The sequence below is a fragment of the Chrysemys picta genome, chromosome 8, assembly GCF_011386835.1.
Source record: "Chrysemys picta bellii isolate R12L10 chromosome 8, ASM1138683v2, whole genome shotgun sequence".
Lineage (NCBI taxonomy): Eukaryota > Metazoa > Chordata > Testudines > Emydidae > Chrysemys > Chrysemys picta.
The window spans coordinates 87,883,035-87,905,803 of record NC_088798.1 but is presented as its reverse complement, the minus strand read 5'-3'; the positions used below and the strand labels follow the sequence as shown (position 1 = coordinate 87,905,803).

At 42.0% G+C, this 22,769-nt stretch overlaps 1 protein-coding gene across 6 annotated transcripts in view; it reads left to right on the top strand.

Annotated features, from left to right (window-relative positions):
* Nucleotides 1–12,152: 12,152 nt before the first annotated feature.
* TTC1 (tetratricopeptide repeat domain 1) overlaps nucleotides 12,153–22,769 on the top strand; it is a 49,907-nt gene continuing 39,290 nt past the window's right edge. The window contains exons 1-3 of one of the 6 annotated variants that reach the window (XM_005298006.5): nucleotides 12,153–12,543; nucleotides 13,484–13,830; nucleotides 21,496–21,556. In XM_005298006.5, the coding sequence (XP_005298063.1) occupies nucleotides 13,495–13,830; nucleotides 21,496–21,556 (397 nt within the window). In that variant the 5' untranslated portion in view covers nucleotides 12,153–12,543; nucleotides 13,484–13,494. Of the gene's footprint in view, nucleotides 12,575–13,097; nucleotides 13,241–13,483; nucleotides 13,831–21,418; nucleotides 21,557–22,769 lie in introns of those variants that run through there. The other 5 variants (XM_005298004.4, XM_005298005.5, XM_065554914.1 and 2 more) reach the window with 5 other exon arrangements.

The following is a 22,769-nucleotide window of genomic DNA, read 5'->3' as shown; positions in this document are numbered from 1 at the left end:
CAGCTGGCGACATGTATGGCCTTTGAAAGGCACCCATCATCTTGGTATCTATGGGCAGATGCTGTATGTAATTGTAATATTTTATGAGAACAAGAGAAAGAGTTCTACACAAGAAAGAGGCATAGTCTAGCTACTCCAAGCAGGGTCTTGGCATCAGGAATTTACTGACTTCTAATCCTGGCTCTGACCTCTGCCTCAGCTCTTCATCCGAAAAATGGAGACGAGAATGTTTATCTCCCAAAGCTGGTATGAGGAAGGATGAGTTAATGTTTGCAGAGTGCTTTGAAGATTCAGGTACCGATCCTGCAAACATTTACGCCTTGTTTAATTTTAAACACTACTCAAGTGCATAAAATTAAGCATGTGTTTGCAGAATTGATAACTATAAAGACTGAGTATAAATTATATAGATGAGGTTAACCTCATTTTTCTGTCAGTTCAATTCACCCTTGTGACAACAGTATGATATTAATGGCCTCAAACTTTTATTTGTATGAATCAAGTTTTCTATTACCCTGGCCAGATACTTTGATGAATGTGCTTGTGAAAAAATGTATCATTCATTAGCTTGGGTGTATTTTTAGACATTGTTTACCTGCAATGCTGAGGTTAGTAATAACCATAGGATCTCTTGGTAGCCTAAAGCAAGGACATTATGTCAACTTGTGTTGCTGTGGTGTTTGCAGACGTGTCTGCATTTTTTATGTTCTCCTTTGTTGTAGGGGAATAGAGTTAGATTTTATTTACATTCACTTGTAATTTATTGACTTTTGCTTGAAAAGCTCTCAGTCTCAGGAACTGTCCATTCCACTTGGGGGTGCAGTTTGATTAAAACTTTTAGCTGAAAGAAAATGTGATTGAAGTTTTAATTTTTTCCACTCATCCACTAATGAATGTTTTCTTTTGACCATAATAAAATAGCAGCCTCATGTTAATTTTACATTGGTAGTTTATTCCTGGAGCTGGGGAATTCCAGAACAATCATTTGCATATCTGAGCTACTTAGCTTTCACAGCCAGTACCAGTACGGGCACAGGTCTAAAATCCACACAAAAGAGAAACATGATCTCTATCACGACTAGGATGACAATCTATCTCTGCAAATTGAAAATGCTTTTGGGTGTACACAAATGGAATTTATAACAGGCCATGGGACTCACAGCTGCAGAATTGAACGGAGGCAAAAACCGTGGCTGTTTTTTGTTTTAATGGGCTAGATAATTTTATGATCACTAACAATAATTGTTACATGTAAACTCAAATAATAGGAGTAGTCAAATCTCATGGTTAATCTAATTTGGCAGAAGCCTCTAGCTGCATATTCCATTCATGTAATTTTAAAAGCCGTAAACTCAACCCAGCCCAGCCCCAGTACAAGTGATAAAGAGTATTTCCTGTGTTTGTTTTTCCCACAGCTCGCTGCCCTGATTTCTAAGCAGGAGTAAGGGGTTGGTGTGAGTTTAGCCTCTGAGAGGAACACATCCTTCTTTGAAGCTGGTGAGCCTCAATAGGTGCAACTGCATCTAATTAGCTTCTGGCTAGGAGGGCTTCCCTGAACAGCCTCTGCACAACAGCTGGGGATTAACCCCTATGTAACTCAGCAAGGCTTTCTGCCAGGGACACCACTGGAGCAAGGAATGGCAGGGCATTGGGGTCCTCTTCATGGAGGGCTCACCCCCAAGACATGAATTTCACATGACAACCCCTCTCCATACACACACACCCACAAACACCCCTTTATGAAGGTTCTCAGTATTTTTTGCATGTACTGAGACCTCAGAGGGAAGGTTATGAGACAAACAGAATGTAGAGACACATTGACAGGAGTTGGCAGGCTCTAGAGGGGTTTGGACAGGGGGCTTCTCGCCTTGTGAATTGGCTGCCAGACTTTAAGGTTGTTGCTGCTGGAATTTTAAGTGTGTTTGCTCTGCCTCTGAGCTTTCACCCCACTCCATACAACACTGCACAGTTGCCTAGATTGGGGTGTTCAAATATTTTCATAGCATGGGGTACATCTGAATAGAGAGATTTTCTGATGGTTGCCTCCCTTCCCATTCCTTGTACACGCTGCATTTCCTCCCCTGCATGATGGCATAACATCTCTGCAGAAACTGATTGCATTGAATAATCACCATAAATAACCAGTGTATTGTAGCTGCCTTTAATCCAATAAGTGTGTTTTCCTTTTAGAAGATCGTCAAGCACATTCTGTACTTTTGCTCCCCCTCCCATCTGTTTCATTTCTTCCAGCAGTAGCATCATGTGACCAGCCAGCTCTCTGCAGGCCACCTGGAGGTGGTCCACAGACCAGAGCTTGGGAACTGCTGGACTAAATACATTAGGGTTTTAGGTTGGCTGGTTTGTGGGTTTGTTTGGGGGACGGCAGATTAGTATCTTCTGAAGTAGCAAGTATTGCCCACAGCTGGGGCAAGCTATTTCTCTAGAAAGTGGTTTGATTCATGGCAAGTCCTAAGTGACCCACACACTATGGTCCAGATATTGCTCTGGTATAAATCGGCATCGTTCTATTGAATTCAATGGCGTTAAGCTGATTTACACCACCTAAGGAGCTGATCCCGTATTTAGGACTGATTGTGTGTAAGGAACACAATGAAGGCAAAGAAAACCATGACTCGACATAGCTCGGAGCCTTCGTTTACATCATCTCAACCTGATCCAAAGTCCGGTGAAGACAATGGGAGGCTTTCTATTGACTTCGATGGGTATTGGATCAGGCATTTTCTAAGAGCAGCAAAGTAGCATGGACGGGTCAGCCGAGGAAGTCTGGTGCCTTTCATGAAAATTCTTGTGTCAAAATATGTCATTAAAGACAAAACAGCACATGTCCTCAGCCTGTTCATTTCCAGGCTCGTCCTCTAAAATCCCAATAAAAAGTTATGAAGAAACAAAAGGAGTTAATGTTAGAAATTAATAAGGTAAAAAAACTCATTCCTTTATTCAGTGAAAATTGGAAAGTGGATATAGTCAAAATGTTATTATATAGATTTAAAAGGCTTTAATTTGCTCTTTCAATATTTCCTTTTAAACATTCATTGGGAAGCCCAATAATCTGAATCCACTGAGACAAGTGTGCAAATGTTTTACTCTAGCAAAGAATCTGAACTTTATATGACCTCTTGAAAATAGTAATTATTTCTTTGGTCTTTGCTTGATGCGTCGAAACTTTGATTTCCACGCTTTGAGGATCCAATAGGGGGAAAAAATCACAGTGCTAAGTTTAGCAGAAGACCTGGTGGCATGGGTGGTCATGCTACAACTTGGTCCTTTTCTTTGAGCTAGTTAAGGGCCTGATCCTGCACTACTGAAATCAGTGGGAGTTTTGTCATTGACTCTAATGAGAGCATATTAGGATCTATATGAGGTGATTGCAGCTGCTGGTATTTAAGATGCAATGGTGCCACCTACTGGGCCCACATTTCACCCATATTCCAAATAATAGCACAAAAAATATTTTAATTCTGCTGAGTTTGGGGGATTTCACACATCATAGTTTGAGCCTCTGTACTCATTCTGTATTAGAAAAGTCAGAGTGAGATTTTCAAGCTACATGGTCTGCAAAGAATGTTTTTAAATTATTTGATGCTTTTTTTGTTTATGATTTTTTTATCTTGGAACATCAGGAGCGTTAACTCTGATTATCTCTGGTGTTGCTGGAGAACTTCTTAGAGGTCTCAGAGATTAATAATGTGAGTTCCCTTAATCTAAGAAGCAAGATAGAATTCCTTTTCTCCCAAATGTTAGATAGGTATTCGTGTAAAACAGCTGTTAAAAAAATGAAAAAGCAAAGTGTTTTAAGTAATCTGACTAAAATTCCCCTTCCCTCTCGCTGCTCAACATTCACTTTTCTGTATTTTTTGATGTCCTAACTTCTTCAGCTCTCAAGTCACAACAGAGTCTTCTAAGGTAGACAGCAACTGATTTTTTAATGTTAAAAGGATGTAGGAAAAAATCCGTTTACAAAAACTTTTTAGACACCATAAAGAGGGCACAAATCCATTTTTTCTCTATTTGTGGGTAACCTGTAAAGCAGGGAATTAAAAGAAAAAACAAACAAAAAAAGCCCACATACTTTCAAGTAAATTTTTCCTATGCTTCTTTCAACATCAGATGGGAAAAACTGAATCAGCCCAGCATGAACATCAGTATTTTTTAGTACTCTGTATAATGCTCAAATTGGTTGCTTACGCCAGATTAGTCCATACTCTGCAGGCTACCAGTTTGTAAAAGGAAAAAAAAACTTTTGGAGGAAAAAAAAGAAAGGGAGACATTGGAAAAAATTGGAGCATACAATCGCTTTGGGGAGAAATAGCATCATCCTTCCATTCCACCTCCCCAATTTGAGCACTGGCTCAAGAAGTTTGTTCCCATTAGAGTGTCACTGGCAGTGGATCATTGTGAGCACTTACTCATGGGAGCAGTCCCACTTATGTCAGTGAGTAGGCGATCACAAACAAGAGTTAAGGGCTCCACAATCTGGCCCTTATTATCCAAACACATTCACTTGCATAGGATCACATGTTCTTGATTTCTTCAACAAGTGTTCAGTTAAACAAACATCATTGCTCGGAAGAATCCCTTAGGATTGAGTAGATTAAACAAACTCCAACAAGTTTCCGTTTTTGGATATAAAAAAGCTTCAGCTTTTCATACATTTCTACCTAGCAGAACAAAGGATTCTAAAAGGCTTATTGAAGCAGAAACGTGCTACATCTGAAGTTGACAAGATTTAGAGGTGAAAGCTGATAAGTGATGCTCTATAATCTCAGGGATATGGATGTCCTGTTACGGCTCCCATGTTTGAAAATAATAATACATAGCATGTCTATGCATTTTCTAAGTACTCTCCAAACATTAAATGATTGATACTCATAACACCTCTGTCAGGTAGGTAAGTATTGGTATAGTACAGGGAAAATGAGCCAGACCGAGGTTCAGGTCAACACTATGAGACTTGGGTGCCTAAAGACAGGCATCTACATCCATAATTAGGCAGCTAATGAGAGTTTAGAGCGGCCTCTGGCTGTGGGATGGTCAGCAAGCTGGTGAACAGGTCTCCTCTGATGGAGGGTGAATTGGCCATTTGGGGACTGAGATCCCATTTGGTTCTTGTGGTGGACATTTCTCCCCTGAATGTTGATGAGCTCCCTTAGCTTGGGGTGGGGGGGACCAAGGGGATGGGTCTCCCTGGCTAGGATGAGGGGGCAAGGAGGAATGGGTTTCCCCTGTATTGTCATAGGGGGTTGGAATGCAAAGGGGCAAAGGGTTCTTCCAGGCTGTCTGCCATCAACAACAATTCAAGCTGCAAGTGGCACCAACAAGGAGAGAGAGAAGGACTGCCAGACTCACATGCAGTGCTGAGGCAGTTCGGCCCCAGCATCTGTCCCTTTCCTCCTTGTGCACTGCTGGAGTGGCCAGAAAGCATTTAGGAGTGATTGTCTGGTGCATCTAGTTTGAGCTCTTAGCGGCACTGGTAGGGGTCCCAGAAGGGGCATTCCTCTTGGAGAAGTAGTGTGGCCATAACAGTGAACCTGTGGTGTGGTAGCTTCCTGAGTGATTAGCAACTGGCTCTTTGATAGTCTCGGGAAGAGCTAAAAATGTTAAGTGGCAGGGTTGGCCTTAGAATTCCTAGGAAATGAGTTTTTGCCACCACTCACTCCTGTCTGCCATTATCACAGCACTCTGCATCAAGCTGGCCTCAGAATTAGCAGGAGGACTAGTAAGATGGTTCTGAGATCCCCCCGAAACTTTACTGACTCCTTTTACATAAAAATGTGTGACCCAGGGACCTCTTTGTGCCAACTGGCAGAGGGCACAAAGATACATGGGAGCCCCTTGGTCTGGTGTCTACATACTAGTCCACCAAAGAATGTCATGTCAAGTCTCTAAAGAAAGCCCGTGTCAGATCTTGGTGGTAGTAGCAAATATTCAAACGAGAACTTTGAAGGCCGAAGTGGAGAAAGGTTCCATGTGAACAGCAGTTGGACATGGATCAGTCGGTCCTAAGAGATAGGCGAGTGCCGTTCTGAAGGCGGCAATGAGAGCCACGGGGGCTATGCTGCAATGAGTAGGAGGGCTGCACCGGTGCGCCTTGAAGCCTAGGGCGCGGGCCTGGGTGGAGCCACCGCAGGTGCAGATCTTGGCCATAATAGCAAATGTGTCACATTGGTCACTCTAGTCATTGTGATATGTATGTGCAGATAATATGTAAGAATATATATATGTGTGTGTGTGTGTATATATATATACACACACACACACACACACACATATATATATATATGGCCTTAAGAACTATAAGGCCTTAGGAATATAATTTCCTATATGTTTCAAGGCAGCTCACTCAAAGGCAGCATGCCATGAAACAAACTTCTCCACTTATCTCCCTAGCTAATTGTTGTGTACTGTGTGTCTACCAATGGAAGTCTATTAGCGTACTAAGTAAAACCCTAAAGAGCTTGCAGGGACATCACAAGAAAATTAAGAGGAGGAGGTAAACAGTGATGGTGGGGAGGAATCCTGTTTTCAGGTGAAGATCAAAGGTCTGGTTGGTAGATGTGGGAGTGCAGAGAAGAAGACAAGCTGCCAGTGGGCTTGATCTTATGAAAAGAGGATCTCATCCATCTTGGTTGAAAACACTGGGGAAAAGATTTGGGGTAAGCTATCCTGTAGGAGATGGGGAATGTCTTATGATCTAGAAAGCAAGTTATGATTTATATATAACCATTTATTTCCAATATTCTTATTCAGTATCATTTGAATCTCTGTTCTTTGATAACAAATTTATTATTGTTTTCACTATAAATATATCTAACGGCTGTGTGTTAAGCAGGGTGGTGATCCTGAGGTGAAACTAGTAAGCAGGTGTGCAGATAAACTGTGCATGTCCAGTGAATCAAGGGCTGCGCATTCCAGAGGGATTGGTGTTTGCCAATTGCTTGCCTGCAAAGGGACAGCAGAGCCTGCAGAGGCTGAGAGGGGAGTGTACTTGTGCTGCCTGTGGCCAGGGCTAGCAGGGAGCTGACCCCGGCAGGTAGAGACAAGGCTCTCTCATGGTAAGGGCAAGTGGTAGTGAGGTGACTCACTACCCTGGGTACCCCTGCGGAGTGTCACAAAGTTAATGTGTGCAAAGGGATCTTTACTCTTTAGGTCTCCTTAGTGCAGCAGCTGCTTGTTTGTTTCAACCCTCAGGATCAATTTATGCTTTCTGGGATCCTCGCAAAGCAAAGGGCTAGAAACTTCTTTTCTCTTAAAATGAAAGCTAAAATTCTCCTCCCTGGGACCCAAAGATCACTTCTGCTAACAAGGGGCTCACGCAAGCCCTGGCTGTAAATCCCCTCTAGCTCATCAGCAGGTTCAGGAGAGTGGAGCCATAGGAATCTTCACCTTTCTTGCTAAATGTAGGGGAGGGATTTATGAGAAAATCCCCCCACCCATAACCGCAAATTGGGAAAGGGGTCTCAACTAAGCTGTTTTTCTTCTCTCCCTCCTATGCACATGGGAGGAGGAGAATCCAGGCTAGATTCTAAATACAAAGTGAGGGAGCCCTAATGTGCTTCTAGCTCTGGGGAGCTGCTGGATGGGCAAATATTTGGAAGCTGAGTAGCACCAACACTAATGCTATATTGCAAAATTTAGCATTTATCTCACCGACTCCAGCTGAGAAGTGTCAATAAAACAACATCTTCCACTGAGAGTCCAGCTGCCCCACTGACAGTTATTCAGTTAATGAATCAGGATTTCTAAAACACATTTTGAAATATACTTCATAGGTACTGACTGAGTTTTTTAAGGTATTACTCTGATCGGTGCATTTTCTTTTAAGGCTGACACTCTAGCTCAGACCCCTGTGCTCTTTGCACATCAATGGAAGTTCCAGCTGGAGTCTCAGCTCCACTTCAAAATTGCTTTGGCTTAGTTTTGTATCATGGCTTCTCTCTTTTTAAAATGATCTGACATTTGATGGGACAGTGTGAGGGTTCAGAAACATTTTCTGTAAATCAGAATAAATTATGTGGCCATACAAGAAGAACAGCAGAAAGAGACATTTTTGTGGGCTAAGTCATTGCAGCTGGGATGGTGCAGAATGCTGACTCCACTTTTCTTGTCCAAAGAAGAGGGGAGGAAGGGAGAGTCAGCATTGGACGTTCTGTTGGCTGTCATTGTAACTAGCAATGCTCTAGCCAGTTTACTGCTGGGTATTTCAGACTCTGTTTAATACTCACATCCATCACTGGCAGTAACAGACTCCTAAGAAGAAGAACAGGAGTACTTGTGGCACCTTAGAGACTAACAAATTACAGACTAACACGGCTGCTACTCTGACTCCTAAGATGGGCTCTTAGTCACATAGTTTTAGGTTAAACTTGCTGAGGCGTTATGCAAAACTTAATTTATGAAAGTTTCTGTTTAGAAGTAATTCTGTATTTATAGTCTACTTCAGAGGAGATCCACACAGGATTAATCTAGTTCCCAAATCCTCATGTGGGGGTTGAACCTGTGAGGTGGAGAGGGCCTCTGGGAAGTGCTGACGTCTGTGGTCCCGTCAGGCCTGATCAAAACCTGTCGAAGTCAGTGGAAAGATTTACTTGAACCTTAGTCCAGACCCCTTTCAGGAGGTATTCAGCCGCTCACATGATCAGGTCCACAATGAAGGTCCTGCGGCTAAATGACACTGATGTAACTCCATTCAAGAGAATGGAAACTGAGAGAACTGAAGAAAGAAATCCACTGACTTCAGTGAAGGTGATACAAGTGAAGTCAGTGGATTTCTATCAGGGATTATTATGCTTAAGGCCCTACCAAACTCATGGCCATGAAAAATGGGTCACGGATCGTGAAATCTCCTCCCACGAAATCGGGTCTTTTGTCTGCTTTTATGCTATACTATACAAATTTCACAGGGGAGACCAGTGTTTCTCAAATTGGGGTCCTGACCCAAAAGGGAATTGAAGGAGGGTTGCAAGGTTATTTTAGGGGGGTTGCAGTATTGCCACCCTTACTTCTGCGCTGCCTTCAAAGAGCGGTCGCTGTTGGCCAGGTGCCCAGCTCTGAAGGCGGCACCCTGCCAGCAGCAGCGCAGCAGTAAGGATGGCATGGTATGGTATTGCCACCCTTACTTCTGCGCTGCTGCCTTCAGAGCTGGGCAGCTGGAGAATGGCAGCTGCTGACTGAGGGCCCAGCTCTGCAGGCAGCAGCGCAGAAGTAAGGGTGGCAATACCCAGGGCCTGCTCCAGGGTTTTTGCCACCCCAAGTGGCGGGGGGACAGGGGGAAGGAGGGAAACACGATCGACGGCACTTCAGCGGTAGCTCCACTGTGCCGCTTCATTCTTCAGCGACAGTTCGGCGGCAGGTCCTTCCCAAATTGCTGCCGAAGAACAGCTGGCCACCCCAAGCACCTGCTTGCTGCGCTGGTTTCTGTAGCCGGCCCTGGCAATACCATACCATGCCATCCTTACTTCTGCGCTGCTGCTGGCGGGGTGCCGCTTCAGAGCAGGGCACCCGGCCAACAGCTGCCGCTCTCCAGCTGCCCAGCTCTGAACGCAGTGCTGCCACCAGAGGCAGTGCAGAAGTAAGGGTAGCTGTACCGCAACCCCCACACAATAACCTTCTGACCACCCCCACACAACTCCCTTTTAGATCATGACCCCTACAATTACAACGCCATGAAATTTCTGATTTAAATCGCTGAAATCATGAAATTTATGATTTTTAAAATCCCATGACCGTGAAATTGACCAAAATGGAGCATGAATTTGGTAGGGCCCTAATTATGCTCCATGATGTTTAACAGTGGAGGCTGGTAGCCTCTGAAAACGGAAAGGCAAACCTGACATGCCTCCTCTCAGATAGTCTGGTGGGAAGCTCCCATAGAAATATAGATGAAGTTTATCTCCCATCTCCTTTCAATAGTACTGTTTTCTCTTGGTGGTGATCCCCTCTCTTTGGCAATCCAATCAGGTTACATTCTGCCTAGCCTACTTGCCCTGGCCAAGCTGCTTTTGTGGTTTATTTGTTTGTTTTTAGCTAGAACTATGCAAAAGGTTCACAAGAAAATCTGAAACTTGCTTGATTTTGTCTTTCATTGGAATTTGCCAGGGGAAAAGGTCATTAACATTTATGGACTTTTCAGGTGAACATGGATCCAGCCAGAGTATTCCTTGGCTGGCTTATGGTTTTGCATAGTAATTTCCAATCAAAATGCAGAGCTCCTCATGACTTTGACTTGAGAATTTACAAAACTCAATGATCTGGCAAAATTTTGCTTTGAGATTTTGCGTTTGTTTAAAATTTAGGGGTGCAGATGCAAAGCAACATTGAAAGAAATGTTACCCGATGTCAGGAATAAAGCCCGGTAGCTGCACCTGCACAGTCTCCTATCAACCAGACCCCTGATGGAATGCCCCATCTCATTAGCTGAGCAAGCTAGCAGGTTTGCTCTTAAGCCCAGCACCAGTTTGTCCATAAACTATTTGTCCATGGATGTGATAGTGCAGGGGTAGGCAACTTATGGCATGCGTGCCGAAGGCGGCACGCGAGCTGATTTTCAGTGGCACTCACACTGCCTGGGTCCTGGCCACCAGTCTGAGGGGCTCTGCATTTTAATTTAATTTTAAATGAAGCTTCTTAAACATTTTAAAAACCTTATTTACTTTACATAGAACAATAGTTTAGTTATATATTATAGATTTATAGAAAGAAACCATCTAAAAACATTAAAAATATTACTGGCACGTGAAACCTTAAATTAGAGCGAATAAATGAACACTCGGCACACCACTTCTGAAAGGTTGCCGACCCCTGTGATAGTGTCTGTATCTGCTCATTGAATCCCAGACCTCCTCCAGGTAATCTGGTTCTGACTCTGGGCTCTGATTCCTGATTTCTACTCTGAACCTTGGCTGTAGTATCTGGCCTTTGTCTCTGGTTCTGATGCTGGGTTCCTGGCTACTGATTCCTGCTCTAATGACTAGGCATATCTACCCACCGACGAAATTGTTGACAACTCTAATTTTATCCACTTCATTGCTGTCTAAGGGCCTGATCTCAAGTCTGTTGAAGCCACTGAAAAGATTCCTCCTGATTTCAGTAATGAGGGGAATGTTGACCTGGGGGTGCTGGGGCGGGGGAGGAGATTGGAAACTTTTTTTTTTAAATGGAAGCCAAGATTCCACATAATGACATGACTCCAGGAACTGGGACTTTAAGAAGAAAACACTGCATTGATATCAGTCAGGTGAATTGTATTAGGAATCAGTCTGGCTGCAAACAATTGGTGTTTAAACATGATTGAAAAGCCAGTGTAGGAAAAGCCGAAAGACATGTCTACAAAGGGAAATTGACCAGAATCTCTCTTTACTGTAACTATATGACCCCCATCACCTTAGTATCTGAGAACCTCACAATCTTTAGGGTTTATCTTCACAACACCCCTATGAGGTGAAGTACAATTTTCCCGCATTTTACAGGTGGGGCACAGAAAGGCTACAGGACTTGCTCAAAAGCCCAGGGAGAGTCTATGGCGGAGTAGGTAATTGAACCTAGATCTCTCTTATCCCAGACTAGTGGACATGGCAAAATACCGTGGAATAGCTATGTGGACACTATTCTGGAATAAAAATCACTTCATTCTGGAATAATTAGTGCATTGTCTGTGTAATAGAAAAACAATAGAAAGATAGCAAGTGCCAGACTGGCTCAGACCCATGGTTCATTTCATCCAGTATCCTGTATCTAACCAGATGTTTCATAGGAAAGTGCAAGAAAGCTCCTAATCCCAGTTGGAGAAGGTTTAAACCCTGAAACATGTGGTTTAATATCCTTTCCAAAACTTCTGTTAGCATTAACTATTTAACTGTGGATATTCATGTTATCCACAAAAATGTCGTCCCTTTTTGAATCGACAAATTAAAAAGAAGCTAAAAGGAATTAACTGCTGTTAATTAGAGCCCATGGCTTTTTGTGCCCTTTTTGTGAAGGCTGGGGCTTGCCAACCAACCCCGGTCATTAGTCTCTCTTTTGGCTTAGGGGATGCCAAGGCAGCCTGCACAGGCACTGCAGCAGCACTAGCGTGCCTTGCGAACGCAGCGCACGGCACTAACCACGTCCCTTCGCTGCAGCCCTCTTGTTTTGCCGTAACACAAGATGGCCGCTCCCTGTCCTAATCCAAGATGGCGCCTCGAAACATTCTGTACGGACAGCTTTCGTCGCCATCCCATATCTTATCACCAGAGGGAACGTCTAAACTGGATGACGTAGAGGACCCCTAGTCCCACCCCTTGCACCCCTCAAGACAGCAGGGGCCCCTGCCTCTTACTCCATCCATGTTTACACATCCCTCCCCTTACCGGAAGTTACTGTTACCTCATAGGTCATCACAAGACTCCAATTCCCAGCCAGCCCCGCACCTTCAGCTTCTATTGGCTGGAAGAGGCAGGAAGTGACCGGGCTATGGACGGTGAGAGATCAGAGGGGACGCTAGTCGCCAGCAGGAGTTGAAGCGAAGCCGGTTCTTGCTGAAGTCTGGTGGGGACGGGTATCCCGCTCCCTTCCTAAGGTGTGGGGGCGGGGCACCAGCCGTGACTCTCGCCCGGGGTCTCTGGGGCTGCTCTCATGGGGCGGGGGGACCTGGGCTCGGGGCAAGTGGGGGGATGCTGACCTGGGGGTGCCTGGGGCGAGTGAGGGGGATGCTGACCTGGGGGTGCCTGGCGCGAGTGAGGGGAATGCTGACCTGGGGGTGCTGGGGCAGGGGAGGAGAAGTGGGTGGTATGCTGATCTGGGGGTGTTTGGGGGGATGGCATATGTGGGGGATTGCTGAGCTGGGGGTACCTGGGGCTCGGGGTGGGCTAGTGGGAGGAATGCTGACCTGGTGGTGCCTAGGGTTTCGGGGGGGGGATAAGTGTGGAGCTGCTGGACCAGTGGGTCTATGGGAATGTATGATGGGAAAGATAGAGAAGCAAGACTGGGTGAGGGATGCTGTGTTAAGAGGCATGGGAGAATGGGTGGGGAAGCCTGGCTTGGGTGGAGCCGTATGTGGCGATGCTGTCTAGACTAGGGGCTTGGCAGGCATCCAGGGAGATGGTGATGCTGTGAGAGAGGAGGGGCGAGTGACTGCTGCGTGTTCAAGGGAGTTGTCACAATGCAGTGATGAGCTAGGGCCTACTCTGAACACTTACTCCCATGCATAACTTTACCTGTGGGAGTAGTCGTATAGAATCCAGTGGTAAGCATTCCTGTGAGTAAAGTTGTTCACATGTGTAAGTGCTCACAAGATTGAGTTGAACAAGTGAAAGTCACTTAAATACTGTGCTTCAGTTCCTTATCTGTAAAATGGGATAACTGTTTACCTCAGAGATTGGCAATGTGAGGGTAAACTAAAATGTATGAAGTACTTTGAAGTCTTGTGACTGAAAGTGCTGTGTACTGTAAGTACTGAGGATTATTATTTCTCCCTTATTTTCAAAAGCTTCCTTCAAGATGGAAGAGACTGAAGAATCCAGTCCACCTGAAGAATTGCTCCATGACTTAAAGCTTTCTGATCAGAAGTCATCAGAGAGCACCAGTCCTTTGACAGCTGGTTCCAAAGATGCACATCATGCAAGAAGCATGGACCGGGGAGATCTTCATTCCTCTTCCCAAGAGGCTAGAGCAGCAGATGAGTGTTTTCATGACTGTAATGACTCCTTTGAGGTAAAGGAACCAGGAATGGAACAGGAGAGAGACAACAGAGAGGATCCTGCAGGGAAGCAGACAGAATTAGATGAAGAATACTTATTAGAACTGGAAAAAAATATGCCAGAGGAAGAAAAACAGGTAACTTTTTATTGAGATTACATTACAATTTTTTAACTTGTTAATATCTGTTTTAAACACATTTTCTCTTTTTGATCTCTTTTTAATACATTTAATCCAATGTGCAAATGAAGTTTATGGACACTACCTTTAATGCTACTAAACTTTTAAAAAGACACTGGCAAGTTAAAATTCACTTAACCTTTTTTTTCTTTTTCTTTGGATCACTAAGAATACTCTAAAGGGATGATGTCAAACTCTCCCTCCCCTTCTGCCCCTCCTCCTCCTCCTCCCCCCCCCCATCAGATTTCTGTGTGTATTTTTTACCTACTTTTGGTATAAGTAATAACTTTAGATAATTATAACTGAAAGACTGCGGGCGGGACGGGGGAATCTGTTCTGGGGTTTTTGTTTTGTTTTTCATTTTACTTTGTGCATTTGACAGCACTTTCACAGTTTTCCCCCTGTTTAGACAGCTAAGCCCTGATCAGTGACAGGGTGGAGAAAAGCACCGTGCAAAATAAGATAACGTGGTTATAAAACTAAAATCTGGCATAGGGATTCAGGACAGTTTTAGTACCTTCTAGCAAATTTCCTAAAGCAAGTTGTCAGTTAGATTTAAAGTTGACTGTATCCCTTCAAGTTATTAAAATTAGGTTGGGCGGACACACTTTGCACTATTTATGCTGCTTGCTTACGTGCACTTCATTCAGCTTGGACAATGGAAATAGACTAATCAGTTTCTATTTGGTTCTCATTCCCTAGTACCATACAGCAGCGGTTTGAATTGCTTTTTCATCTGGGAAATCTTTAATTAAAAAAAAAAAAAAATCCAGTGAATACACTACACTTCTATTAATATTAACTTGAAAAATCTTGTTTTTAAAAATTAGAGTTCAACTAACAATATTCATTTCAGTAATATGATGAGATTTTTGCTATAAATGATGCTGCTCTAAGAGTTTTTAAATATTTCTAAAGGATTTAGGAGTCAAGTTATCTAATATATTTTAATAATTTCATGAGTCACTTTTTTTGCTGTTTGGAAAAATGAAGACTGAAAAATAAAAATCCAAGTTCCAAATCTTATAAAATTGCTTTATGAGCACTCTGGTTCTCTGGTTTTGATGTGTTAGGACATAGAGCCTTTCTTTCTGTTAGCTTATTATGTAGCCTGGTTTCACGATTCCAGAATTGATGAATTCATAGGCCTACTCTAAAATAGCTCAAATGTCCTCAAAGTACTGATTCATGCTTTTCAAATCTGATTAGACTGTCCAGTTAAGGAGGTAATTTTAATAGTGCTTCTCAGCAATGTCTCAGTTTTTCTGTACAGTAATCCACTATTTAAAACTCGGGAAGGGCGTGATTCTGATTCATTTTAACTTGTGTGAAAAGGCTCCTTCAGCAGACTTATTTTTACAACTTTCTAGGTATATGCAGCATTCTTACAGATATAAGAATGCACTGTTCTTTGTCCAAAGTATGTTTACAATCTAAATTACAGTTAACATGCTGAATAACAGATCATGGTTAATGTCAGAGTTGTTCAATGAGGAGGCACAACAGATGACAAGGGAAGGGACTACTGCTCTTGAGAGACCATTATTTTACAGGGAAGGAGGCTGTGTAACTTTTTTTTTTCATGGAGAGAGATCAATGTAAGTGATCGGGACAAGAGTGGAAACAAATATTTAGGGTGGAACAGAAAACCAAAAGTAAATTTTGAGAAGGAATTTGAAGGAGGAGAATGAGATGGTTTGGCATGCAAGAAGAGAAAGGTGTGGAGTTGTGTGAAACTGCGAGAGAAGGATGTACATTAGTACTAGGTTGTATAACAGCCTCCACATCATAATCTAGACAACATTCAAAGTTGATCCTACAGATAAATATTGGAGAGTTTTGTAATGGATTTTTTTTTTTTTTTTTTTTAGCAGTAGGCTGTTTCTTTCTTAGTTGGTACCACAGGTTTTGATCTATGTCTGACCCTATCTTCATTTCAGAATTAAATTGAATACCAATGTGTGCCCCCAAAAAAGTGGGGGGGGAGAGGGAGGGAATGGTCTTGCTAGAGTCTTGCTGTTTATTACCGTAAGTGGAAAATGATAGGGAGAAATATGTACGGTTGAGGGCAACTGAACTCAGAGCTGAGTGAGCAGCCAAGTCAGTGTTAATTCATTTTTTGGTGACATTTTACTGATTTAATCAAAATATGACAAAAATGTAATAAATCCCCTTATTCTTAATTTGTACATGTGTCATTACATGAGCTCCTTGGGGCAGGGAGACAGCTCTGGTGGATAGAGCACTGGAATGAGACTCAGTAGACCTGGATTCTGGCCTGCTTGGTGACTTTGCGCGAGGCTTTTTCCCTCTTGGTGCTTCAGTTTTCCAATTTGTAAAATGGGGATAACAATACTTGTCTTTTTTGTAAAACACTTTGAGATCTACTGGTGGGAAGTGCAAGATCTAGGCAGTGGTGGTATATTTTTACTAGGGCTGTCAAGCGATTAAAAAATGTATTGCGATAATTGCACTGTTAATAATAGAATAGCATTTATTTAAATATTTTTGGATGTTTTCTACATTTTCAAATATATTGATTTCAATTACAAACAGAATACAAAGTGTACAGTGCTCACTTCATATTTATTTTTGATTATTACAAGTATTTGCACTGTATAAAAACAAAATAAATAGTATTTTTCAATTCACCTTATACAAGTACTGTAGTGCAATCTCTATTGTGAAAGTTGAACTTATAAATGTAGAATTATGTACCAAAAAACTGCATTCAAAAGCAAAACAATGTAAAATTTCAGACCCTGCAAGTCCACTCAGTCCTACTTCTTGTTCAGCTAATCGGTCAGACAAACAAGTTTGTTTACATTTCAGAAGATTAATGCTGCCCGCTTCTTGTTTAAAACGTCACCTGAAAGTGCTATGAGAACGCCAGTTCTCATTGTTGTAGCTGGCGTCACAAGATATTTACGTGCCAGATGTGCTAAAGATTCATATGTCCCTTTATGCTTCAACTACCATTCCAGGGGACATACGTCCATGCTGATGATGGGTTCTGCTCAATAACAATCCAAAACAGTGCGGACCAACACATGTTCATTTTCATTATCTGAGTCAGATGTCAACAGCAGAAGGTTGATTTTTTTTCTTTTCTTTTTTGGTGGTTCGGGTTCTGTAGTTTCCGCATCGGGATGTTGCTCTTTTAAGACATCTGAAAGCATGCTCCACACCTCATCCCTCTCAGATTTTGGAAGGCACTTCAGATTCTTAAACCTTGGGTCGAGTGCAGTTTTTGGACAGCAGTATTACAAAATATGCTATTGCTTTGGTCAAATGGGAGAAAATATTGATGACCGAAGTCCATAACTCAAATAGACTTGCCCTGTAGCTAGAGAGAGAAACCCACTTGTCACTTCATTTATTGGAGAGCACCTGTGCTGCTATTTCTCCAGAGAGTTGATCTTGGAAAAGGGCTGGATTTTCTAAATTAGGTGCCTAACTGCCATTTGTGCCTTAGAAAATTTACCCTTAAGCGTGGAAGAAATGTAAATTGTATTAATACTATTTGGTCAGTGCTAAGTCATTAAAACATAGCCCATAGCAAGCTACTGTCACTACCTGTTTGGTTTTTTTTCAGCATTCCTAGCTGACTTATTTAGTCTTATTTTTCAGGGTGTTTTTTTTTTTTTTTTTTTTTTTTTTCATTTCTCGGGAAAGTACAGTTTCTACCAACTTGAGACACTCTGCACACACAAGTAAGAAACTTCGTCTATAACTCTTGTATGCTGATGTGAAGTGGCTACTGTACTCCCTTTTGAAAACTTTACAGCTCTGCAGGTTTGCTTCATCACCCCTGCATTTCACACTAACTGGCACTCTGATTGTCTCTGTCAACAGAGAAGCCAAGGATTTAATGGGCATGATGGAGACTGAGCTCATCCTCTCACGCTTGGATTGTGACCAGTGATAGGGCTGTGAGAAGATACTTAATATATCTGTTCTGTTAATAAATGGAGGGCACATGCCTCCAGAGTTGTCAGTGTAACAATTCTTATTGCTGATAACTGCAGGAAGTCTTGGGATTGGCCTGAGTACCATACTCCTAAAGTGAAACTCAGATGCTTGGATTCATGATGTAGCAATGACTTTATAAGACTGCAGGGGGAAGCAGACAGCTGCTAAATACTGATTTACAATCAGGAAATGGAATTTCAGGCTGAGAAATTTATATTTCCTTAACGACATAAGTGCCTTTGTTATGCACCCTTTGGTGATAGAACCTGATTCAGTGTAAGCAATTACTACTTAGTGACCTTACCAGAGAGTGTTTAAGAGATGTACTAGAGATGCATTTTCACATTGTACAAATAGCCTCAGAGAAGAAGAGGGAGAGCACATGCTCTTCTTGTGCCTTTGGCAAAAATGGATCTAAGTAAAGTACACCATTAAGGCTAAATCAATCCATCGAATAAAATCTATAAGAGAAAGCCAGAGGAGTTGGGCGGGCGTTGCTGAATGGGGAGTTTTGTAGGCCAGCAGTGCAGGTGTCTATTAACTGTGACAGCTGAAGGATGAATGTAGGGATTTAGCTTCTCATGCATTTTTATAAAGCTGATCACTTGCAGAATAAAGAGTAAAGAAGCATAGGTTGTTTTCTTTCAATAGCAAACGAGCTTACTTTGCCTTCATTTTTAACTTTTGATATTTTTTTTTCTTGACAAAGTAGCAGAGTTCATATGACTGTACATGATGGTTTTTTCTCTTGGGCTTATACTCTTTTGTCAGGAGGCCAAGATGACTTTTTCCCCATTACTCTGGGTTAGTCTTTAATCTTCGGTCTCTCTTGCTGATTGCCAGACCGATTTAACCTGTGATTCTAATTCCTTTAAAACTCTAACAATCACTACTTTTTCAGTTCCCATTTTCATAAACCTCTCTTAATCAGGGTCTTTTTGACCATACTTAACATTAAGGGATCACTGTATTAGTTTGTAAGAAGTAACTGCAATTAACTTAATATCTTCACTAGGCTTTTTCTTTTAAATGTCAGTCAGTTCATGCATCCAAAAAGCAAATTCCTGACACTGGCAAATTCCTGACACAGAATTATTATTCTGGCTCATAATTTCCCTGTTCATAGGCTTTTACACTGCAGAAAATGGACCTTTGGATTCCTCTTATGAATAGCACCATATAATGAAGTGTAAGTCAGAACAGTTGTACTTGATTCAGTGAACATATTAATAAAGCCTCAGGGAAAACAAGGTGTCAAGATTAGTTTCTCTCACCTTCCGCCCCTTCCCAATAGAGCATTTTGAAAGTCCATTCTGACCCACTTGTGTCACTGATTGAAGAACAGGCAATCTGCCCTGCAGCTACTTAAATCTCACTCTGAAAATAAGGCAGTGGGGTGACATTCTGCAAAATTTGTCCCACAGACAAGTCACTTACAATTTTTTTCCCCACTTATAATGAAAATAAAATTGGTGGGTCACAAAACAGTTCTGATATAATCACAGTGAAGTGATGACCAGTCACTTTGCAGTTGTTACTCAAGTGAGCTGGAAGTACAGTGTAAAAAGCAGGAAGCTTACAGCTTCATGTTTTCCAGTAGGGTCATCGCCTCCTAACAGTGAGGTTTAGAGGCAAACGCCGCTAGCTAGTTACATACTGGTACTTGAATATTTTGTTCACTGTTGTAAAATCTATTTGTTTTTGTTTTGTTCTCCTCAAGAAGCATGTACCAGTAAAGAATATACATTTCTCTTCTATGCAACATCCATACATCAGGAAGTGACCTTGCAGGTGCTGCTGTTCCATTAGCATTCCCCTAAGAATGGGCTCAGCCTTCAAATGTAGCTGTCTAAATAGGCCAGCCAACTCCTGAATGTAGAAAAGGAATTTATACACTTATGTGCCAACTTACTCACTTTATTTAAGTGCCCACATGTTCTCTTTGCCTTCATGCTGGAGTGCTGCATAAGGCCTTATGTATAACTGGCTTTTCTCCATTATGGACTTCTGAAGACAATGGAGGTCTTTGCTCATAATCCAATGCCTATAGTATCTCACCATGCATGGGGTTTGTAAATGGTAGAGTAGAACGCTGTGGCGCACACTTCATCCAATGACGAGTGGATGAGTTGTTGGGGGTTTTTTTTGTGGTACCTGAGCATGTATCCAAAGATCAGAACAAGATCCTGGAGTGTGAACTTATTTGTGATGTGAAAATTGTATGGTGTTCCCTGAAGTCTGCTCTGTGAAAACTATTGTGGTTTCTGGATTATCATTGTGGTGTCTGTGGTTGGGAGAACTATTTTCCCAGGGCAAAGCAGACAATAGAAAGAACCCCTCTCTTTGTATTGGGTTTGAGTCAGCTTCTTGTCACAACTGTGAAACGATGCAGCTTTCCACACAGACTACTATATTTAGTTGTTTCCAAGGAGATGTTCTGTGTGATATAGATAATTGCATTAATCCTTGATTTACACAATCTTCAGGGAAGGAAACTGCTCCTTTCCCCAGTGTTGGCTTTTTAATCGCTCAATGAGCTATAATTTATAAGCTTTAAATTTGAACACTCTGTGTGCACGTGCGCACATGAGAGTGAGAAATCAATGGTCAAAATGATCACTTGCCACAGAAATAAGGAGTTGCACGTTGTCTCTTGAATCTCGGGTCCCTTGTACTCTTACCCTATGACATTTTGTTTTTATTTCCATGAGCTATATTTGTGTGCCAAGTATTCCTTAGTGATCATTTGGAGATGGCTTGGTGACATCCTTCTGTATTTGCAGTGTTAGCTAAAGGCATTCATGCCAACATCACTTATGCCAGCAGTGCTGTTAAGATATTTGTGGTTGAAAACACACCCCTGCAGTTTTCACTATCTAATAGAACCTTCTCCCAGCCTTTGGGTTTGATGGCTGGTTGTTTAGTCATCCGTGAGCAATGCTAAGAGATACAGCAAGGAGAAAATGTGTATTTCTTCCCTTAGTAAGCCCATTTATTTGTGCCAGTGACCCGTTTTTCAGCCTCTAGCTGCTTGTAGTGCTTGACATCTACATTACTTTCACTGGAGAAAAAAGAATGTTCTGTTAACCAATCCTTCTGCATAATAAGTCTATTCCAAGACAACAGTATCACATTTGGACTAGTCTGTTGTCTCTGCTGCATTGGAAGTGCACTTTTTGCATCCCATCAATCTTAAACCCTCCCCATCAGGGTTCACAGCCCGCTGATTATAAACTTCTTGGACAGGGTGTCTCAAATAATAACTTGCAGGACTTCACTGACTAGACAGATCTTATGTAGACAGTTTGAATGGAATGAAATTAAATGGCACTAGAAAGGTATTATTCTTCCAAAAGAAGAAGCAAACAGTAAATGCCAAAATGCAAACATTCATAAAAAAATTATTTTTAAAATGTCCCTTATATATATTTTATTTTATAAATCCGAGCCCTTTATGCCCCTATCCAGTGTGATGATACACCCAATATGTATAATAGTAAATTAACTGTTTGACAGCTACAAAGGTGTTGTCTCTATTCTCTTGGTTACTTTTCATTCTCATTTTCTTTCATAGTAATGCAGAACTAGCTGACCTACTTGTTCATTTCAGTTAAATCCAGTGAGACACTGAAATTCTCTGATCTGTTGCAGAAAAGAAGAAAGGAGAGCACAACGTTAAAGGAGAAAGGAAACGAGCAGTTTAAGAAAGGAGGTGGGTTAATGTTCTTTAACATAATAAATTCTGAAATTAGTTAATACTTAGATCAGCAATTAGATACTGTGGCAAACCTTAAGGTAGATATGTTTTCCATCACCCTTGGGTCTCTTTTCCCCTCCCACAAAACCATCAGCAACCAAAGAGGAGGAGGGAGATCTAATCGACAACAATAAATGCTAGAGACCAAGTGCTAAAAAGTACTTGGTGCAATGCACACCAAAGGAAAGTATCATTAATATACTTATTAGAGTAATGATCCCACAGAAATGGATACTTGCCTCCAACACAGCTCACTAGAGAGAGCTTTCTATAATGGATGATTGAAACTTTGTGATATAATGTGTAAGGAAAACTTATTGCTGGAATACGCAGGAGGGGAGAAAAATCAACCTGCTGGGTCCTTTACTTTTTGGAAATCTGACAGTGATTAATAACAAGTATCTCCTTCCTTCACTTACCCTTTGCTGTATTAAGCTTGGATATGGGTGTATCTTCAAGGCATGATCTAGAGAAGAACTGTTCTTTAAAGAGGTTTAGCATCTCTCATCAGGTCAGGATTCCTCCCTAGGTTCTGAGAGGAGGTACTGATGTCATGTCATGATTTTTCAGATCAGTGTTGGGCTGGCTTCAACTAAAGAAAAACATTTGTTTTTATTTTGAAACTTTGCTGCACTTTTTAACTTCAAAGAAAGGGCAGAGTTTGGAAGTGAGGCATATGAATTAAAATATGCACAGCAGTGGCACAAATCTAGAGATTGTAGTACTGGGTCCATGTCTTGGCATTTTAACATAGCTAGTATCCTACTAGAGGTGCTGGTTTAAAATGACAAAACTATTGTCATTGGTATGTATTCTAATTCAGCAGGGCACTTTTTCTGAGAGCAGCTGACTGGATGTCTACACTACGAAATTAAGTCGAATTTATAGAAGTCGATTTTTTAGAAATCGATTTTATACAGTCAATTGTATGTGTCCCCACTTAAGACCATTAACTCGGCAGAGTGTGTCCACAGTACCGAGGCTACCGTCGACTTCTGGAGTGTTGCACTGTGGGTAGCTATCCCACAATTCCCGCAGTCTCCACCGCCCATTGGAATTCTGGGTTGAGATCCCAATGCCTGATGGACAAAAACGTTGTTGTGGGTGGTTCTGGGTACATGTCGTCAGCCCCCCCCCCTTCCCTCCCTCTGTGAAAGCAACGGCAGAC